Source organism: Trifolium pratense, linkage group LG1 (assembly GCF_020283565.1).
Source record: "Trifolium pratense cultivar HEN17-A07 linkage group LG1, ARS_RC_1.1, whole genome shotgun sequence".
Classification (NCBI taxonomy): domain Eukaryota; kingdom Viridiplantae; phylum Streptophyta; class Magnoliopsida; order Fabales; family Fabaceae; genus Trifolium; species Trifolium pratense.
In genome coordinates this window covers 29184618-29206500 of record NC_060059.1, presented here as the reverse complement: position 1 = coordinate 29206500, position 21883 = coordinate 29184618, and the positions used below count along the sequence as shown (strand labels likewise).

At 33.4% G+C, this 21883-nt stretch overlaps 2 protein-coding genes and 1 pseudogene across 2 annotated transcripts; all 3 read right to left on the bottom strand.

The window, feature by feature from the left end:
- Window positions 1–3975: 3975 nt before the first annotated feature.
- On the bottom strand, window positions 3976–7126 carry LOC123891854 (annotated as a pseudogene).
- Window positions 7127–7572: 446 nt separating this feature from the next.
- LOC123891845 (putative B3 domain-containing protein At1g78640) lies at window positions 7573–7929 on the bottom strand. Its single transcript, XM_045941729.1, has one exon. It carries the CDS (start codon window positions 7927–7929, stop codon window positions 7573–7575), a length of 357 nt encoding a protein of 118 aa, XP_045797685.1.
- Window positions 7930–10681: 2752 nt separating this feature from the next.
- LOC123891839 (ankyrin repeat domain-containing protein 13C-like) lies at window positions 10682–14564 on the bottom strand. Its single transcript, XM_045941723.1, has 4 exons — window positions 14412–14564; window positions 13932–14163; window positions 11443–12821; window positions 10682–11035 (listed from the first exon to the last, which is right to left on the bottom strand). The coding sequence occupies exons 1-4, from the start codon at window positions 14562–14564 to the stop codon at window positions 10682–10684; spliced, it is 2118 nt and encodes a 705-aa protein (XP_045797679.1).
- Window positions 14565–21883: the final 7319 nt, after the last annotated feature.

Here is a 21883-nt window from a genome sequence, read left to right as displayed (position 1 = left end):
ATCTCATTCTTTAGACCAATATGAGTCTCTATTTATTTTTTCTAAATCAATATCTTTTACGCGTAACTGTATGTAGTGATTAATCTCTCTCGAGCATTGTGAAACTCAAATTGGTCGCTATGGTTGGTAAGACGTAATCATGAAATTGCATATGAGGAAATAGGATCAAACTGTAACACCCAAACTCCTTAACGCGAATTTATTGAATATAAATAAATAAAACACTTAAGAAAATTCAGGCGTCACATGTTATAATACAAAACCACGGCATAATTAAAATCATGCTAGCACAGCGGAAATTAAAAACAAATAATTAACATAGTGCATATCATACAATAGTCATAATTGTTCACACAATATCCCTAGGCTCTAGGCCATATCAACAAAGGATATTATGTTTACAACAAAAGATAGGATTAGCAAAGTTAAATATGTCATCACGGGCTTAATACAATCCAATCGAATAACCCGACCCGGTAAATACCTAATCAGAGCAATTCTATACAACCCATCAAAAGATATACAAAATATATCTAAGGAGTAGTCTAAGCTAAACTCCTCACCAAGAAGCGCACTACCACGAGCACGAGCAAACCTCTAACTCTGATCGGGATCCTCAACCTGAGAATCTGAACCTCCAACGGTCCAGCACATAACACAAAGCATGAGAGTTAGATCACATAATCAAAATACAAGTGCAAGTAAATTGATACTTAAACACTTCTTCAATAACATAAGCATGCCTCACAATTATACATATACATATACATATATTCACATCTATAATCCAATTAGAAGTTCTCAAACACATAATCGAATACCAAATTATCAAGTATCAATTATCAAATACCACAATTAGCCAAACATGTGTCACATATCATTTATCATAAAATGCACACATAGCCTAATGCAACTCTAATGCTTCAACTTCATGATTGTCACCCTAGACATTTCTAATGCATGTGGTACCATCTTCTTTATTAGAGTATCTCACCTCTAATATCCTTCTTTATCGGATAAATATAATCTGATATACTTCTTTATTGGAATATCCAATATCCTATTTAATTCATGAATGCATGTATATGTTTTTCATGAATTCACTCACAATTATATAGCATAAAGCTCTTCCTTTACTATGTGGAACACTATCCAACATACTTCATCATTAAGATTTAACAAAACCTTAATATCCTTCATTTATATTTCATACACGATTAACAATCATATAACGATTAGCAATGAGCATTATAAGCATCAACATGCATCAACAATCATGTAAGAATACCATTAAACCATGTTACAAGTGCCTAATTACACTTACAAACATCAACAAAAATTGCTGTCACGGAGGCCTTCGCTGAGCGAAGGCTTAGCGAGACATGGCGAACCTCACCAGGAAGTCACCTGCTCATGGCGAGCATTGGCGAGCTTCAGCGAACTATTCGCTGAGCGAAGGCTTAGCGAGCCTAAGCGAACCTCACCAGGGGATCACCTGCTCATGGCGAGCTGTTCGCCACACGTTCGCTGAGCGAAGGCCTAGCGAGTGTCTCCTGTCAGGACAGTTCAAAACTTGCGTTTTCTACACCAAATCACCCAAAAATCCCATTTTTCATGTTATAAATCCCAAAAGAGTTTGTATTCCCACATAACAAACATAGATAAACACAAAAGGACAGTCCATTTCTCAGATCTACCTCATAAACATCGAAAAAGTAAAGATTGACACTTTTTCATCAAAACTCTCAAGAACACAAAGTTCTTGAGTTTAATCTGTTATAAAACTCGTTTTTAACCATTATTTTCGTTCATTAATCATGTTAAAAGCATGTTAAACATATTAAGAACCTTAGGAACGATTTCCATCAAGAAAATCCGATCTAAGCTAAAACGAAAATGGGGTGGAGGAAGTTCGGGTGAGGAGAAATCGACATTCTCCCCTTCCTCGGGTCACCCACGATTATGGAACCTACTCTCATACCTGGATTCGAAGAAAACACGACGAAAATCTCGAATCTCTAGCTTCTCTTCTTGCCCTAGCTCCTCAAGCTCTCCTCTCTCAACTCAAGAACACAAGAACAAAAGAGAATGAATTTCTCTTCTCCCTCTCATGGCCATATGGCGCCACACACACACACAAGGCCCATTGGGCCTCAAGCCCAATAACACGTTAACTCTCACTACTCGCTTAATAACTAAAGTCCTCGATGAATAACTCAAGTTATTAACTTAATTAAAATTCTACGTTAATAAAATATTTTAACACATAAAAATTAATAATTTGAAAATTGGGTCGTTACACAAACCACAAGTAGTCTATCTTAATTGGCTTCGACGACCGAGAAATCGAATTGTTGGTTGTTTTGATCCCAATGAAGACTGATCATATCGCCTCCCTTTAACCCTCTTCTACTTTCATCCAATTGCGGCCGAAACCATAGCTTCCGGAGGAACATTTCTTGAAAACAAGAGAATGAACAGAATGAGTGTCATAATCCCTTGTCTTGACATTTACACCAGTCTCAACATCATCGCCACCAAATATTGGAACATCAAATGCCTCGACACATTTTTTCCCGACAAGTAATCTGCACGTTACTCTTAGAAAGTCGCTTTCCGGCAACACCTTCTCGATCCCCCAGCTTATTTTTACATTGCATGCCATTTTTCTTGAAGAACTGTTTTCTTGCTGCACAAGCCTTCTCTTCTTTGTGGATTCTTTCTCATTTCTTGTTGTTGTTGTACATGGCAATGGACAACAAGGAGTGAGTGACAAATGTAGACACACATTTGAACAAGAACACACCTCACAATGCCACACGCATCTCTCGTTTTGAATAACACCGCCTCCTTTTCTGCTCAATTTCATGCTTTTGGATCTAACTGAGGAAAGGCAAAGATTTCACCAAAGGTCGCCTTTCAAATCTGTCCTGATAATAGTGTACGACTAATTTCCCGTGGTTGTGACTACCTCACATATTTTCTTTTGCTTCTCTTCTTTCTGATTTATTCTTGTTTTGTATCCCTTCTTATACTTGATTTTCTGGTATTTAACCTTACAACTCAATAGAAGCTATCTGTTTTTTTAATGTGCTCTCTAGATGTTTGCTGAAATGCTTGTTTGAAACAAAGATGCAGTACCCTCTTCTGTTTTTAAAATTTAGATTGTTTAGCCATTAGAATTTGAATTTAATATTTAACTTAAGTTTTTTTTCCTTTTCTTTTTTTACCAAAACTTTGGATCCTTAGGTACTGGTGAAGCAGGAGCTGATGTGCAAATAATATATAGCACTTTATATGTAAAAGAAGAAGATGAAAGAACTAATTAAGCACTGCTGCTGATTTTCAGTTGCATGAAATTCTGTCAAGCGATATTTGTGACAAAGCTATGCAACTGGGGTTTAATGTAGTTGCGAGATTTGTGACAAAGCTCACTGGTGCTTAGTTTGTATTCACTAGGCTTACACATGGGTGTGTACCCAAACTTTTATTGTAACCTATTATCTTTGTACAAATTGTAACTATCATATATTAAATGAAAAAAAAATTGATTGAATTGTAACTATCCACTGGTTCGCGGTTCAACCGTTAAACCGGCCGGTTCATTGCGGGTTTCAACGGGTTAGTTGCAGAACATGTCCTGTTGCTTGACCGAACCGGCCACAGTAGCAGTTCCCGTCCGGTCCGGTCCGGTTTTTAAAACACTAAAAGCTATGAAGATGATTTTGTGGGACAATTGCGACTATCATGGGGTGCATATTGCGACACCGATAAATTATTCCTAAATTGGTTATGATGTAAATAAAACCTAATATGCCAAAAAAAAAAAAAAAAACTAAAAAATACAAAACTTGTATCAGAATAAACATGTAGAGAAAATGGGGAAAATGGAAACAATAGTCATGTCTCTATATAAAGTCATATTAAGGCATGGCCTATTTTAAGAAAGGAAATTTCTAGAAACTTACCGAGTAGCTACTTAGGTAAGAAGATGGCAGTAGGACTTCCAGGGGATGGAGGATTGTCTCTTAGTACAGATGCATTAGATCCAGCTTTAGCCACAGAATCAGCATCTGCTGCAGATAATATTTTCAAATCTTCCACATCTTTTGAACCTATCTGTCTCTTGATCAAGTCCAAGTTCTCCTGAAGAACCTCAATTTCACCAAATGGCAATCTCAAATCCAGGGCTTGAGGCCCTAGTGCAATTGCTTCATCCTTCTTAAACCTCAAGAAAGGCATGCATAACTTTTGAGTTCGTTTAAATTCAGAAGATTAGCCCACAGAACTCTGTTGTAAAGCCTCCATTATGTCGGAATCCGGAGCAAAAGTTCGAGTGTCTTTGTTAAAATTATTCCAGAGAATATTGAGGCACTCGGCTTTCCAACCATCAAATTGTTCATTGACATATATCAAGCATGTTAACTTGATTTCTTTTGGCGATGCAACTGGAGCGCCTTTCTTATTTCCTTTCTTTGAGCCTGAAAGTTGCTTCTGAAGCAACTTCCTTATCAGAACAATAGAATCCTGTAGATATTTGTTGGCACTCTTTAAAGTAAGGTCAGGAGCATCCGCTGTTGGCCAACCTGCCTTCACCACAAAACCATCCTTCTTCAAAAGCTCTCTCCAAATAAACTCTGCATAATGCGGACAGATAGGTGCTAGCAGACGTGTCTGCACATCCATAAAACGCCAGACCAAATCACGATTGAGACCACCAACCCCACATGACAATCTATACTCATCCCTGGCAGCTTGAAGATCATAAAAGCCAGACTTGAGGGCTTCTCGAAACATATAGTTGGAGTAATTTTGCTCAGTTGTTTTGACAGCAATGTTAATTTCATTTGCAAACACACGATCAGCATAAATAGAGGGTGGACCAGTTCTCAAAGTAGCTTCTGCAGCCAGATTCTCTTCATACCAAGCAAGCTCTTTGGTGAGCCTGAGAATTGCCGCATTTGCTGTCTCAAAGACAAAATTGGCATCGTCAACACCATCACCAGCATCAGCCAAAGAGAACCGTGTAGCATCAGCAGAAAATTCCTCAATTGGCTGACGAACAGTTCTGAAATTTCCGGTGGACTTGGACATTTTTTCAGAATTGAGCATTATGTGGCCATTGCATCTAAACCCACGAGGCCAGTGACGCTCGGGGAAAATTGCAGTATGATTGTAAATGCAAAAAGTGAGAAATGGATACCAGTACTCAAACTCAAGCTTCATTTTTTCTAAAAGGGAAAAACAGCAGTTGCAACTGTGTCTACCATTTCAGGAACAAAGAAAGAGCCACCTATACAAGTAGTTGGTCCTTAAAAAAAGGCAATTCTCCTCATTTTACTTTTATTCTTTTAACTCTTTTTCAAATGCAGGAATTGAATAGAATTTTTTAAACAGGATATTGAGATAGAAGGAACTACTAAGACTAATAGTGATCAAGGTAAAGATTTTTTGGTTCAATTTATTTTCTTATGTTGCCTCATCACCCTTTTAATTTTGAACTCTCTTCTTTTCCAAATGTTGTTCAGTTTCTCTAATTGATGATGTTTTCATGATAGTAAACTCAAATGCTGAGGAACAATTTTCTAAGGATGATGAAATAATAGTTTCCAAATCTAAACCCTCTTCTAACATCACATCTCCTATTGTATCTATGTTCCCTTCAATTAAACCCTCTTTTTTTTTTTTTTACAAAAGTAGATTATTAGATTGAGTTTTATTTTTATGAGTATTCTTGTTATAATAATAATGGATAATTAATCCTTTGACCGTTTTAGTTTCTATTTTGGTGGCATTTAACTGTTATTGTTTATGTTCGTATAGATTGAAGGAAAAAAATATGTTTGTAACGGAAAAAACATTGATTTTAGTTTAACTTGCGCAATACTCTATTACACATTCGAAATTTTAGTATAAGAGTGTAACAAAACTCTATTTGCGAAACTTGTGCAAAAAGAAAAAAGAAACTTTGTTTGCTATATCAACATTAATTTGTTTGTCATTCATCATTGTGTTGTATCTATGTTTCTTGTACCACTAGAGTAGGGTTCCATTATGAATGTCTGTCTCCGTCTAACACCGTGTTCAATCCTCCCACTTCTTTCCCAGCAAGTAGTCTACTAATCATATTGAGCTGATGCTATATGATATGATCCTTGAAAATTCAAAAATGTGTTGGAAAAAGAGTGATCTAATTGACTATATGAGTAGACTATTTGTTGGGAAAGACGTGTTTCAGGAATTGATTCTACCTGTATTGCATTGGGTGTTAATGTTGACAAATTCAAGCTCAAATATGTATGGTATGTTGATTCAACCTTGTCTCATTCTTTAGACCAATATGAGTCTCTATTTATTTTTTAAAATCAATATCTTTTACGCGTACCTAGTGATTAATCTCTCTCGAGCTTTGTGAAACTCAAATTGGTGACAAATTATCCCAAATGTATGCATGTGTCCATGAAAGATGGAGATAGTTGATCTCATAGCAGTAGCACATAAGACGGTTCACATTGAGCATGAAGGTGGAAAAAGTTTTCAAGCAAATGTGTGTTCTACGTGGACCGACGAAATGGGCTGTTTTTGGAATACTATGGTTGAATGGATATTGGTATAAGGTTGAATATGAAGGTCTTCACATCGTGTGGACAATATGCCTATCGTGCAAGAGCTAGTGCAGATAATGGTGATGATGATGCACTAAAATCCGTTCCTGAATTCGACATCATTGCGGTAAAAGGATCATGAAGCAGCTAATTTTCATTGGAGGCATTGGCGAAAATCAATCAAGGTAAGCCTGTTGTTATGATGAGTGTCATAGGTTAAACCATATTCAAAACTCAGAAGCCTCCTATTATTTGACGAATGGGATTATGGTGGAACATTTTAAGGACTCCCGGAGATGAGACCATGATGACTTAACCAACAGATACTGTCATAGGCATACTCAAAAGAATTCTGGTGTGGATGATGATGGATCTCCTAATATTTGGTTTTGGTGAATAAGGAGATCGATGTTGCGAATAAGATAGACTTAGAAGGATGAAGGGCTTACTAGAGAATCTAATACAGCTGTGTTTAGTAAACTAGTTCAGTTGATTCATTCCAAATACCTGCCAAACTGCATCGATTGCACTAGGACTTATGGATCCCCAATTAATATATAACTCTATTTTTAAAGCAAGATTGGTTATCTAATGATCCTCTATTTCTAAATCCATGACAGTACGTCAGATTACTCGATGAAATTGTGTGAGAATCACCATTTCCGATATGTTCAAATTACAGTTAATACAAAAGAGGAAACATATATGTTTAACACAAATTGAAAAAATATTAATGCAGCAGAGATTTAAGGTCTACAAAATCTGGAAACCAAATAAGGCAGCAAAGAATAAAGGGATCATACTAGTATGTAAGGTGATTAATTAATTAAGTATAGCACAACATTAAAGAAAGCCTTTGGAAGTAAACATTAATCAGAAAAGGTGTAAGACTCATGAAATTCAGAAAAGGTGTAAGACTCATGAAATTGCATAAGAGGAAATAGGATCAAACCACAAGTAGTCTATCTTAATTGGCTTCGATGACCGAGAAATTGAATTGTTGGTTGTTTTGATCCCAGTGAAGACCGATCATATCGCCTCCCTTTAACCCTCTTCTACTTACAAATTCTTTCATCCAATTGCGGCCGAAACCATAGCTTCTGGAGGAACATTTCTTGAAAACAAGATAATGAACAGAATGAGTGTCATAATCCCTTATCTTGACATTTACACCATTCTCAACATCATCACGGCCAAATATTGGAACAACAAATGCCTCGGCACACTTTTTCCCAACAAGTAATCTGCACGTTACTCCTAGAACGTCGCTTTCCGTCAACACCTTCTTAATCTCCCAGTTTATATTTACATCATTGCATGCCATTTTTCTTGAAGAATTGTTTTCTTGAAGAATTGTTTTCTTGCTGCACAAGCCTTCTCTTCTTCTTTGTGGATTGTTTCTCATTTCTTGTTGTTGTTGTTGTACATGGCAATGGACAGCAAGGAGTGAGTGACAAATGTAGACACACATTTGAACACGAACACACCTCAAATACAGAATGAGGGCAAATAGTATTGTTGTTGCTGTGAGAAGCCATTGGAATTGGAATGAAGTTGGAGAATTCCTTTTTCTTGTTTAATTAATCATTCTTATCTTATTATATATAGATACTTTTGTTTATTTGTACATTTTCTTGTATAAAAATATCTAACTAGAGAAATATGATCAAATACATTTGAAAAACTTGTTTTAAAAATAAATGAAAAAATTGCGTGTTTTATTTTATTTTAACAGTAACATTTGATACCTTTAAAAAAAAAGTAACATTTGAAAAAGTTGTTTTTTAATCGGTAACTATAGTGATCAATCTTTCGAGTCATGTGAGATTTAAATTGACGGAATCCACCCACTTCTTTTACAATTCTTTCCCGATTAGAAGTCTACTAATCTTTTAAATTATAGACACTATAAAATGTTTTAATAAAATCATTTTTTTTTTAAATTGGTAACTGCAGTGATCAATCTTTCGAGTCATGTGAGATTTAAATTGACGAAAACCACCCACTTTTTTTCCCCAATTAGAAGTCTACTAATTTTTTAAATTATAGACACTATAAAATGTTTTAATAAAATCAATTTTTTTAAACGGTAACTGCAATGATTAATCTGTTTAATCTTGTAATATTTAAATGGGCAACAACCTCCCACTTCTTTTCGATAACAACTCTACTCATCATATTTTTCTCTTTTTTTAAATTATTATAGACATAAAATGTATTAATAAAATCAATTAGGTGTTATTTAAATATTATACCTTTATACGAACATACTGTGTCACAAGTGGTGGATACTTGGGTCCCTTAACCATTTGATCCTGGGTTCGATCCCCAGCGGTGCGTATGGAGAAACATTTGTTGGATCCTCAGTTACCTCGAGGGGATTAATCTCTCCAGTTGCGGTATGCAGGTCTTGTGTTTGCTATAAATTCACATTCAATAAGCTTTCTCATTCTAACATTCCTCTAACAATTTTGTTAGGTTGGATCCCTTTCATCGAAATGGCAACATGTTTGAAAGTTAACAAAGCGCGTAACCGATGAGGACACGACGTCCTCGTCAGAGATCCACGTTGTCCATGCATTGTTAATAATAGGTCAGATGCTTGTGTTTTACTGCATTTGTTGAATAGGATTGCATGAATGAGTGTTTTTGATCAAAATATAGAAACTTGAGTTTTGAAAAGGCATTTGTTGAGTGAAGAAAGGTAAAGTTTGATCTCTTGTTCCAATGGAGGCATCAAAAGTAGTTATTGCCAATTTTTGATTTTAAGATGTTTTCGTCTTGACGGTTTCGACTTTCAAGTGTTCTACAAGGGTTTATGCTATGTGTGTTATTTTGAAGTATAACGGTCCGTTTGGTGCGCATGATACTTTCCAATTTTTACTCTGCATTTACTAGCTCTCTCTATCTTGCATGTTTTCTGAACTTATTAAAACAAACAATTTCTGGTCAATTTATTTTTATTCGTTCTCTCATTGCTGTGTTAGTATCCTATTTGTATTTATTTTTTTCTGGTCAATTTATGCTATGTTGTTTTGCTTCCAAATTATCCTATTTCCACTCAAATGAGAAAATTAATATGTAAAACTACAAATGTGCAGTATATATACAACTGGTTTAACAATTAAATTGTAAAACTATAAGGGTCCGTTTGGTGCGCAGGATAGCATAATGACAGGATAGGATATAAAACAGGATAAGGATAGGATATGATAACAGCAGGATAACAGTTATACTCAGTTATCATATCCTGTGTTTGGTGCACACAGGATAATAAACATGATAACTATTATATTTTGTTTTTAATAGCTCATAATAATATGATAAGATATATAACATATTTAAATGACAATGAAAAAATTACTATTGTAAAACAATTGTTATTTTTTTAAAATTATTTTGTAATACTTTTAATTTTATAAATAAAAAATATGAATAAGTAATCAAATAACTTTATATAATTTCAAATAAAAATTGTGAGAAAATAATCAAGTTTAATTTTTTATATGAATCATGATCAAATAAATAACTCAATAATATATACATGTTAAATAAGCCAAATAAATATATGATATATCTCATACGTAAATAATAAAACTACTATTGCAAAAGATTATATTTAATTTTTTATAAAATTTAAATTAATATCCCTATTTGTCAATTTTTTAATAATCATTTTACTTTAAAATATTGTAATTTTAGTAAAATTTTGATTTCTTAGAATATATAAATTACAAAATTACCCCTGTGAGAAAATCACATATATATTTAAAAATTAATTATTTTATTATTTATATTTTATTAATTTTATTTTATGTATTTTAAAATATATTTTATAAAATAAATCAGTATTTTTTTTTTCTTATCCTATCCTGCTGGTAACCCAGCTCAAATTCAGGATAAAAATTATAACTAGAGAGACAGGATAGGATAAGCTTCAAGATTAACTTATCATATCCTGCCGTATCACCAAACACTGGATTGCGGCAGGATATGATACACTTATCCTATCCTGTCCCTTATCCTGTGCACCAAACAGGCCCTAAAGAACCGCGGTAATGTTCCTAGTTAATTAGTTACGACTTTATGTCCTTTGTCTCCTTTGTCTTGTTCTTTTCTTGAGCCTTTATCTTTGAATCAATAGCAACCCATGTATAATTAGAGGGAATTGTAAATAGGTCTTCTGCTTTATTATAGTTTTCAGCAGCAGATGAATTGGACTGAGAAGGAGTCCGTATCCATTGAAACCACGACGATTGTGATGTTGATGCTGATGATGATGCGGAGGGTTCTTCTTCTTCTGGTGCATTCTCAAAGTCAGCAGAAGTAGGACTTGATGGAGCTGATTCAAATTCATCTACTTTTGGTATTTCTTCAAACTTTGTAAATGTAACCAATACTTTAACTGTAGATACCACAGGAATAGCAATCTGAATTTGGAAACACAATGAAATGAATATACAATCATATATACCATGAATAAATGATAGGTATATTAGTCTTTATCTTATAATCTTGTTTTGCAGCAAAATATAGTATAGATAAAAACTTAATAGTTCCATGTACCAAAAAAAAAAAAAAAACTTAATAGTTCCATAACCAATACATGATGAGACATCATATAAACAAAAAGCATAGTACTAAAGAGAATAAAACAAACCAAAAATTGTAATTTTCACTAGCTAGTGACTTGTGCATCAAGGAAAACAGAATGGAAAGAATCATGTAAACTACTTACACATGGAATACTCAGACACCAAAGTACTATGCTATATGCCAATAAATCTATGATGTTTGTAAAATGCAGAAACCAAAGAAGATCATAAAGAGCACACACCTTAACAGGAAAGGTATCTTTTGGAAGTTTTGTTGTAAGGAGTTCTCTAACACGACGAACCGCTTTAACTTTTTCCGCAAGAATGTCAAGCAAAGGTAAAAACTCTTCAATTTTTAATGGAAAGTTTGGAGATAGCCAAAGTGCTGGCATCATCCCTCTTTTATACTCACTGTCACCATTTTCCTCCTTGTGATTACTACTACTGCTGCTAGCAGTAGAAGCCATTTTGGTACTTTTCGTTTTGTGATGACGACGATGATCCTTTTCTTTATGTCCACTAGACTTCCCTTTCTTCCCTTTCTTAGATTCACTTTTATGACCGTGATTATCTTCTGAGTAACTCAATTCAGCTTCTAATTGCTTTCTCTCATCATCTGTCAAAATATCATCAATCTTTTCATTTTGCTTGTTACAATTTTCTTTAGGAGGTAACTTAGGAGCTTGAACTCCAGGAACCTTTCTTGATTTAACGGTTAAAACCACATTTTGCATATCATAAACCTTACTTTTCCATTGCCCTACACTTTCTTTTCTCTCCTTTTTCCTCCATGTTATTTGCGGAACAAGAAGTGCTTGACTCACATCAATTCCAATTCTAACAACTTTAGCCTCAGTAGATGTTTTAGCTAAATATTGTTTCAATTCTCTTTCATCTGGTTTTGAAGGTCTAGATAAATAAGGAACAACTACTTCTTTTTTCTCGTGCGAAATCAAACACATAAATCCAGGACTTATTCTCTCATCATCAGATTCATCACCAATGAAAAGAACACTTTGATCAGATCTTTTCATTTTCAAACCATCAAAACCAGCCAAAGTCATATCAGCTCTCATATTAGCACCTCTTTTCCAAATCTTGTAAGTATCCGAAGGCGCAATCCTCGATATAAAAGGTATGACAGAACTCTCAAAATGAAATGTAATCTCCATATAAAAGTCTCTCATCCTTCTCATCGTCGCAAAGTAACGAGGAAACCTCCGGTACCATTTTTCGTCCATTTCGCCATAAGAATACTTAATCATAATCAATGCTATTTTATCCTGTTTTTTTATGATAGCTTCTCTGAAAGCACTCCAACCTTCACTATTCTTCAATCTATTATTTGCACCGGCAGCCATGAGCATTTCAGCCGCAACAATATCCCCGAGTTTTACAGCCAAGTGAAGAGGCGTGTCACCATGTAACACATCTCTTCTATCTATCACTGCAGAAATTGCAGCAGCTTTTTCTTCCTCAGCTATTGATGCACGCTCAGTTTTTATTTCATAAGCATTACCAAGTTTTGGTAAATTATCAATTATCTTCTTAAGATTATCATAATCTTTCAATATTATGGCTTTATGCACAGAACTATGAGCATATGCTGACACATCAATGCCTGCCATAGCTCAAATCAAGGGGATGATTAATTAAACTTTTAAATAAAACTTCATCAAAATCATGTATCAAATCAATACAATTTTGCTCTAAAAAAAAAAATCAATCCAATTTCAACAACAATCTATAAATTAGAAGCCAAAGGGACAAAGATTTAAACAAGCATAAAAATAGGAAATAAAAGTGAGGGGCAGGTAGAGATACTTGAAAGCAAAAGGCTTAAAAATAGGAAAATTATTATTTTAGATAATTCATGTGTGACATTCATTTCTCTCAAAATAAGCCATTAGAGATTTAGGGGATTCTTTTTTCTGTTTTTCAGAATAATTGTAATATTAAAGAATTTTTTTTGTAAGAATTTTAGTTGTGAGCGTATGAATAAGTTGTATCCGTGTAAATAGGCGCCCAAATCTATTTATCTTTTAAAAAAAATTATTTAACCAATTTTTTTATTTATTATTTTAATAGTGTTTATTTTAATTTTTATTAAAATTATTTAAAAAATATATATTTTTAGCCTTGAAATAAAAAGCTAATACTAAGAACTTTTTTAAAATCTATTTTTATAAAAGAACAAGAAACTAAAACTTAGATGTAGGAGCTTCAAATCTATTAAAAAAAATGATTTTTCTATGATGAACAAACCGAAAATAACTTTAAATTTTTCTAAAAATCTCTGGAAAAAATCCTTTAATTTTTTCACAACAAAATATTTTTTTAAAACTTAAATAAACACACCCTAAATCATCCATTTGTCCACCAAAACTGTTGAGAGTGAGAGAATTTGGAATAGACATAGGACAACCAATGACCCTTTCATTCCAAGAATTTGCTATAACATCATGGCAGCAAGAGACCACATTCTCATAAATTTGAAACTAAGATTATGAGTGTTAAAATCAAAGAGCAAAGGAAAATGATCAGATCTATTTCTAAACAGGGTTGAGCAATTCAAAGATGTACAAGCATCTAACCAAGCTTGGTTACAAATGGTCCTGTCAAGTCTTCTTCTATCAGTGTGTCGAGAACCACCTCTACCATTTGTCCATGTAAAGAAAGCACCAGTAGTGGGCAGATGTATTAAGTAATTTGAGTCGGTCCAAATCCAAACCTATTCTTACTACTAGTAACTTGAGTTGAGCCTGGTTCAAATCATCATTTTGTGCCAACACCAATGTAGGTGTTTTCAAAGTTTGCTCCTTGTCCTGAGACTTTGAGTTGTCCTGAGTCTCATTGCTTATTCTTTCTTCAACAATAACCACATCATCAGCTTCCTCTTGAGCTTTGCCACTATTCTCAATCTCAGCATCCAAACCCTTTGAAGTGCCCTGATCAACCCTACCCTACCACCATCTTTAGTCTGCAGCACAAAGGTCCATAACAAACTGACCAAAAGTTCTCTCGAAAAGAGGCTTGCCTGTAGCTGCATCTGTACATGTTGTTGTCCCTAATGCTGGCAATTGCAAAAACAATATTTTGATGCCGATATTCTAGGGTTGAAGTCTTTTGACCAAAGCAAACAGTCAGTTTTAACATTCCAGGGTTTAAGGACCATGATGCAATAGATCTCACTCTTCATAATAACCCTTACCAAGCGAGAGTACTCCCCATCTTCCTCCACATCGGTGCAAGCTTGTTCTTCAAAGCCACAACAATTAATGGAGTTTGTGTTTACATGGTTCCATTCCTGCAAGATAATCTTTTTCTGGTAATGCGATAGCAAGCGAGACTCACAAACATACATTGTTGACCGCTTGAGCAAAGGATTTCTGGATTGTGGAGAAGGTTGTTTGCGATGAGGAGGTGGAGAAGGTGAGGTTAATGGCGGTGAAGAGGGTTCAGCTGAACGAATTGCGAATTTGTGAGGATCAATTTGGGAAAAGGGTTTATCAAAATTCAATTTTCCCCAAGGTGCAACACAGGTTATTATTTCTTTAATGGATTATTATTATTATTATTATTATTATTATTATTATTATTATTATTATTATTATTATTATTATTATTATTATTATTATTATTATTATTATTATTATTATTATTATATAATTTATATAAATAATTAGTAGCACGTTTTTTTTTATAACCCTCTGGTTCATAGCGGAAAGGGGCACCAGTAGTCCAGAGTTCGGCCGTGAGATAAGTAAAGTCTGGCCAAGAAATTGTTCTACCTAAGAATCGAATCTGTGATCTCCCGAAATTCGTCCTTTTTGATGAAGCTCATTAACCACTTGAGTCCAATGACTTGGTTAGGCATTTGTATTGTCTAGTGGAATTTATTATGTGGCTCTGTTTGGTAACACAAATAAGCTAGCTTATAGCTTATTATATGAGCTTATAAGCTTGTTTCAAAAAATTAGAGGTGTTTGGTAACAAGCTTTTTGTACTAGCTTATAGCTTTTTTTTCAGATGCTATTTCAAGTAGCATTTGAGCTTATAGCTTATAGCTTTTTACACTTTATTCCATTTTTACCCTTTAATTTAATAACTACCCACTCTAAAAAATAAACTACCCACTATCAATTATGTAATTTTATACTCCCTCCGTCCCTATTTATAAGGGAAAAAAGACTATTTTTTTTGTCCCAAATTATAAGGGAAAATACTCAAATTTGACCAATTTAATTTTATAGTTCCAAAAATACCCCTTGTTATATTTTCCAAAACAATTAATTATTAGGGGTACTTAGAAATTAGGAGTAGGATATTAAATGATTTTGCTTTTTTATGGAATAAGTTAATAGGGGTACTTTTGGAAACAAAATTATGTTTTTGATAGATTTTAGAATATTAAATGCATTTCTTAATAAGTGTGTTTTTTTTTTCTCTTATAAATCGGGACGGAGGGAGTATTTAATAACCACTTTAAAAGCTAATTTTACCAAACACTTTGATTTTAATAAGCTAGCTTTTCAGCTATCAGCTATAAGCTAGCTTTTCAGCTATCAGCTAGCTTATCAGCTATCAGCTAGCTTATAGCTTATTTTCACCAAACAGACCCTTAGGCTATTTGATCTTAAATTAACGGGTGAAATTTTGAAGTGATAGAGCACATGTTTGTTTGAGATTTTTTGATTTTTTTTTTTGAAAAAAATCTAAAGCTTTTGTCGTTTGTTTATAATTATTAAAATTTATTTTTTTTTAGGCTTAATTAGTAAAATGGTCCCTTAAAGACATTTTTTGTTTCAGATTGGTCCCTTAAAGAAAAAAAGGTCCAAATAGGTCCTTTAAAGAGAAAAAAAGTCCGAATAGGTCCCTTAAAGACATCTCCGTTAATCAGTTTGGTCCCTAAAAAGAGGTCTAAATAGGACCAAACTGATTAATGGAGATGTCTTTAAGTAGGGGTGCTCGCGGTTCGGTTTGGATCGGTTTTGAGGCAAAAACTCATCCGATCCAAAAATAAATTCATTTGCGGTTTGGTTCGGTTTTGGATGACAAATAAAAAAAATCCGATCCAATCCGATCCAATATTATGCGGTTTAATTTGGATCGGTTTTTGGATATCCAAATTATAAATTATAATTTTTTTAATAAATATAAATATTATAAAAAACGCTACAAAATAATAGTTTGACATTTTTGACAAAATAAATATTAAGTTTGATGTAAAATATAACATATAATATATTGAAAATTAATATTTTGGAATGACAATTACCAATTATATTCAAAACATACAAAAAGTAAAAAAAAATAGATTAAATTAAACTAACATATAGTATTAACAAAATTTAAAATAGATTAAATTAAACTAACATATAGTATTAACAAAATTTAAAATGAAAAAAGGTTAATGCAATAATATATATTTATACTAATAAAAAGATAAATAAATATTAAAATATATGTATGCGATTTGGTTTGGTTTGGATCGGTTTTAAGAAATCAATCCGAAATCCGATCCGATCCGATCCAGCGGTTTTCACAAAAGAACATCCAAACACATCCAAAAAACTTTGGTTTTTTGCGGTTTTCGGTTTTTATTTGGATTGGTTTGGATTTGAGCACCCCTATCTTTAAGGGACCTATTCGGACTTTTTTTTCTTTAAAGAACCTATTTGGACCTTTTTTTCTTTAAGGGACCAATCTGAAACCAAAAATGTCTTTAAGGGACCATTTTACTAATTAAGTCTTTTTTTTAAGATGGTGAGGGATGATGAATGATAAAAAAAAAATGGATTTTGATAAAATCTATTGAAAATAGATTCTCATTTTGATGAAAGGAATGATTTTTTTTACTAAAATGATTTTTGAAAAAATCTGAAACAAGCACAAATAAGATAAAAAAATAGATTTTTTTTTTGGAAAAAATAGATTTTTTTTATGAAAAATCCGAAAGACACAATCCCAGAATATGAGATTTTAAAAATGATAATAATACGAGTTTTATGGTTTATTATTATCATTTCTTTATTACAAAAAAATATAATAATAAAGCATAAAAAAATTATTATTAACCCAATTTTTTTACTGTTATAAATTGGATTAGACATGTGAACTAGCCGTTAAGAAAAAAATCTATATAAGTGAAGAGGCTCATTAATTAATGTTCACTTACAAAACAAAAAAAACCAAACACTTTCTTTCTCACACCCTCGGTCTCTTTACCGCTTTATTCCGCCGTTCTTTCCTCTCCTCTCTTCTTTTCATCACAAAACACGCTTTCATCCAACACTCACTCTTTCACCGCAACACTTACCCACTTCACTCCCTCCACTCTCCACTCTCACTCTGCTTCATTCTTGTGATACAATTGTCTTCTTTCCCAAAAAAACCATTCATCGTCCAGAAAAACCACCAAAACCCTTGTTCGTCAAACAGAAAATTTTCAAGAAAAAGGGAAAATTGGTTTCCATTTCTATTGCTGCGACAAAGATTGAAGAAAAGGAAAAGGAAAGATTTATTCTTGATGTTCATCAAACACTAACAACGTCATCACCGTAAAATTCTTCCAAAAATCTTCCTTTTCTTGATGATCTTCAAGTCAAGAACACTATCTCCACTTGGAGACAGATGACGACAAAGGGTTATCAATATAAAAGTTTCAGAGAAAAGGGTCGGGTCTATCAATATCAAAGTCTCAGAGAAAAGGCTCGGCTCGATATCAATAAAATTCGAAACACCGCTCGTTTTGAAGCAAACAGTGAGGCGATGCGGGACTTTCAGAAACTCATTGGAGTATGTTCCAAGTAATCGATGATCATGCATGTGCAGTGTATACCGTAATGTGGCACACTTTTTGTGCCCACATACTTGCTTGTTATATAAATATCTTTTGTACTTGTTGAATTATTATCATGAACAAATGGTTGAAATTACTAAAGTTTTATTGTTCTTGGTGTACTACTGTATTGGGTTTATGCATTTTTGTCTCAAGTTATTTACTTTAATTTAATTTAGGTCATTCTGCTACTTAATGTCGATCAACATCAAAGTCAATTAGAATATGACTATTTTTATATTATTGATGTTATTTACATTTTAAATAAAAAATTACTCTTTTAAAAATTGCATTTTTTTTAATAGAAAACATATTAATATTATAAAATTTATTTCACCTTTAAAAGGCCTCTTTATTCTTGCTTCAAAAACAAAAGGCATCTATGTACCCAAAAAAGAAAAGCCTCTTTATTCGATTCGCCCCGGACCTCCAAATATATTGAAACGGCCCTGGGTATCAATGTATTCCGTAAGTTTGCACAATTGTCTTTTATTTCTACGAATGTATGCAAAAAAGATGAAAGAAAATAAAAGAGAAAAATTCAAAAGAAAATATGAAGAAAAAAAAAAGAGATCAAAGAAATTATGCATATATTACATGAAAAATTAGTAGAAGAATGAGTTCTAATATATTATGGTGTTATGCATATAATAATTGGTTGTGTGTATTTTTAGTGATGAATATGCATGACTCTAAGAGTCGTATTTAATACATGAGAATGGGAAAATATGATTTAATAATATTTTAATATTCTTTTAATTTAAACTTCATAATTGGTTGGTGGTCTCATGCATGCATGTAATCGATTGGCGGTATTTTTGGTGAATGATATATTATGACTTCAAAAGTCTTTTTTTTTTTTGTCTAGTCAAAGGTCATATTTAACATATGAAAATGAGAGAAAATAAATTGTCTATTATTTGTTTAATACTAAAAAAAAAATAAACTTTATAGTATATTATTTGTGTTTTCATCATTTGTGGAATTGAGGTTTGGAATGATGTCTTCAAATCTAAGAAGATTCCTACAACTCCATATAGCATTGAATATATAGATAACAGCAGCTGCAACTGTAACATTGCAGATCATTAACACACTAGAAAATGAGTTCAAATCGATGTTAAGATTAACAATGGAAGCAAGCCAGTTCTAGAGTACAGTAGCAAAGGAACATTGCAGAAACAAATGCAGTGAGGATTCAGAAGACTTGTTACATAAGTTACAAACAGACGGTAATTGAAAACCTCTAGAAGCTAAATTCTCATCAGTTGGTAACCTATTGTGAAACAATCTCCAAACAATGAAAGATTTTGAAGGAGGGATCGCAACATTCCAAATAGATTTTGCCCAACTGATATTAGGACCAATTGGAGCAAAATTTAAATAAGCATCTTTCAAAGTGATCTCTCCAGAATCTGTGTGCATCCAAATTAACCCGTCATAAGGTTGGGAAAAAGATCTTGTAGTTCCATAGGAATATTCCAATGATTATTAGTTCTAATATCAGCAACCGTTTACTGCAAATGCCTATACAAATGTTGAGGAATGTGAAGCATATCAACAAGAGTTACCCCACTCCAATTATGCTACCAAAAATTGATGTGTCTTCCATTACCAAGAAGCCAAGTTGTGTTCTCCAAAATAGTATGGGCTTGATCCTTGATGCCACTCCATATTGAAGAAAACACATGATGATTAATGAAATCACTGCCTCTCTTCACCCTACTTCTGAGGATATGAGCCCACTGTGTATCTGAGTTAAGGAATTCCAGAAATAGCTTCAAATTTGAAACAAGTGATGTTTGTCTCCATTTGTGTAGGCTTTTGTTGAAGAAAGAAGTCGCTCAAAAATTCATCATTCCTTTCTTGTTGGGTGGTGCTGAAGCTGCTCAGACCAAACAGGGAATTCAAGTTCAAGTCCGCGACGTCGACACCGACACTCTTCATTCTCTCGTTTTCAAGATATGGATTTCTGCAAAAATGCATACTTTCACCAAGAGATGGGCCAAAGATTTTGTTCAAAGTAGGAATTTGAAGAAAGGAGATCAAATCGGCTTACGTTGGGATCAAAACAACGGCCGATTTGATTTCGCCATGCTGCGTCGGGCCAAGAATTAGTTTAATTTTTAAATTTGTCTGATCTGCTGCTGTAAACAGAATTTATTTGGGGGGTGTAATTGTTTTATGTTTTGAATTGTGACTTATAAATGAATAGATAGTAGTAGTAATGGATTTTGTGATATTCAAGTATTTGCATTTCTTTGCCATGATTCCACATTTAGCAGTTGCAGCATCCCAATTCAGTAGAGATTTCAAAATTTGTAGGATTTAACATCTAGCAAGAAATAGTAGTTAGTATAAAATTCTATCTTTTCATTTCGTTGAATAGATTCTGATATGATCATTTACAGGAAAATAAAAATTTGATGATGATTCAGTATAGTATACTGTGATGTCTGGCCTAGGTAGGAACTGCCAAATCTAGAATGAACTATTAAGCTGAACAAACTTGTGGTCTAAATGAAAGATAATAATTCTAAACTCAACAAAAGGCTTTCAATATAAAGAGTAATAAATTGGTCATGAATCAAAGACTAGAAGTTCATTCCTAATGATGTTCATATTTAAATATGGCATTCTACTTGACTCAACAGTTTCCACTTTCCACATCAGATATCAACTTTTGCTGTGTACTTTTGCTTATCTCAGTTGTGTTGTGTTAGCTCCAATGATGTCAACCGTGGATTGCGGAAAATCGTAGTTTGTTCAAATTCCGCCTAACATGCTATAGTGATATATGGTTGCTATAACCACTATTTGACAACAATTTGTACTAAACAATAGCGTATTGTTGTGTAGCAATAAGAGTTTGTTCAAATTCTACTACGCTCTAGCGCCGCTATTTGACAACAATAGTTAGCTCCGCCCTTGTTAGCTGTTTTACCTACCTTGGACCATTATGTCACTGCATTCTTTGATTATATTTACAAAATGGACAAAGGAAATTTAAACACTAAATGCTATGCATTGTGATGATCATAAATTAGACGAAATAAAATGGTTTAAAAAATTGGTGATTAGAAGCACAAACAGTTAACAAGATTGATTTCACCCGTTCCGGATTTACCCTTTCCGTCTGGTTTGCAACAAGTTAAATTCCTAGCTGTCCTTTGTCTCTAGCCCTAAATCAATAAAGCTTCCCTGATTCAGTGAGAGCAAAGGTATGAGCATTCCATTAAATGAAATTGGTCAGACTAATCTGTACCACCCTTTCATTGATCTGTTTCAACATGAACAACTTTGACATTGGTAAATGCATCTACTACCTTAGGTTCTGCTACCCATTCTTCATTTCCCATGTCCCAAACAATTGTGTTGGCCTCCAGTAACCCTTTGGATTTAACAGTTAAAACCAGATTTTGCATATCATAAAACCTTACTTTTCCATGGCCTTACACTTTATTTTCTATCCATTCTTCTCAAGTAGATTTGAGGAACTAAAAGTACTTGACTCACATCAATTCCAACTCTAACAACTTTAGCCTCAGTAGATTTTTTAGCCAAATCTTGTTCCATTTCTCTTTCACCTGGTTTTGATGGTCTAAATAACTACTCCTTTTTTCTCATGTGAAACCAAACACATAAATCCAAGGCTTATTCTCTCATCATCAGATTCATCATCAATGAAAAGAACACTTTGATCAGATATTTTGATTCTTAAACCATCAAAACCTGCCAAAGTCATATCAACTCTCATATTTGCATAAATCTTGTAAGTATCCCAAGGCGCAATCCTCGAGACAAATGGTGTAACAGACCTCTAAAAATTGAATGTAATCTCC

Coding starts and splice junctions, on each gene's coding strand:
- LOC123891845 (XM_045941729.1), bottom strand. CDS start 7,929: ATGGCATGCAATGATGTAAATATAAACTGGGAGATTAAGAAGGTGTTG.
- LOC123891839 (XM_045941723.1), bottom strand. CDS start 14,564: ATGTATGTTTGTGAGTCTCGCTTGCTATCGCATTACCAGAAAAAGATT. Junction 14,164..14,411: donor ATGGGGAGTACTCTCGCTTG/GTAAGGGTTATT, acceptor AGATGGTGGTAG/GGTAGGGTTGATCAGGGCAC. Junction 11,036..11,442: donor AAGATACCTTTCCTGTTAAG/GTGTGTGCTCTT, acceptor TTCCAAATTCAG/ATTGCTATTCCTGTGGTATC.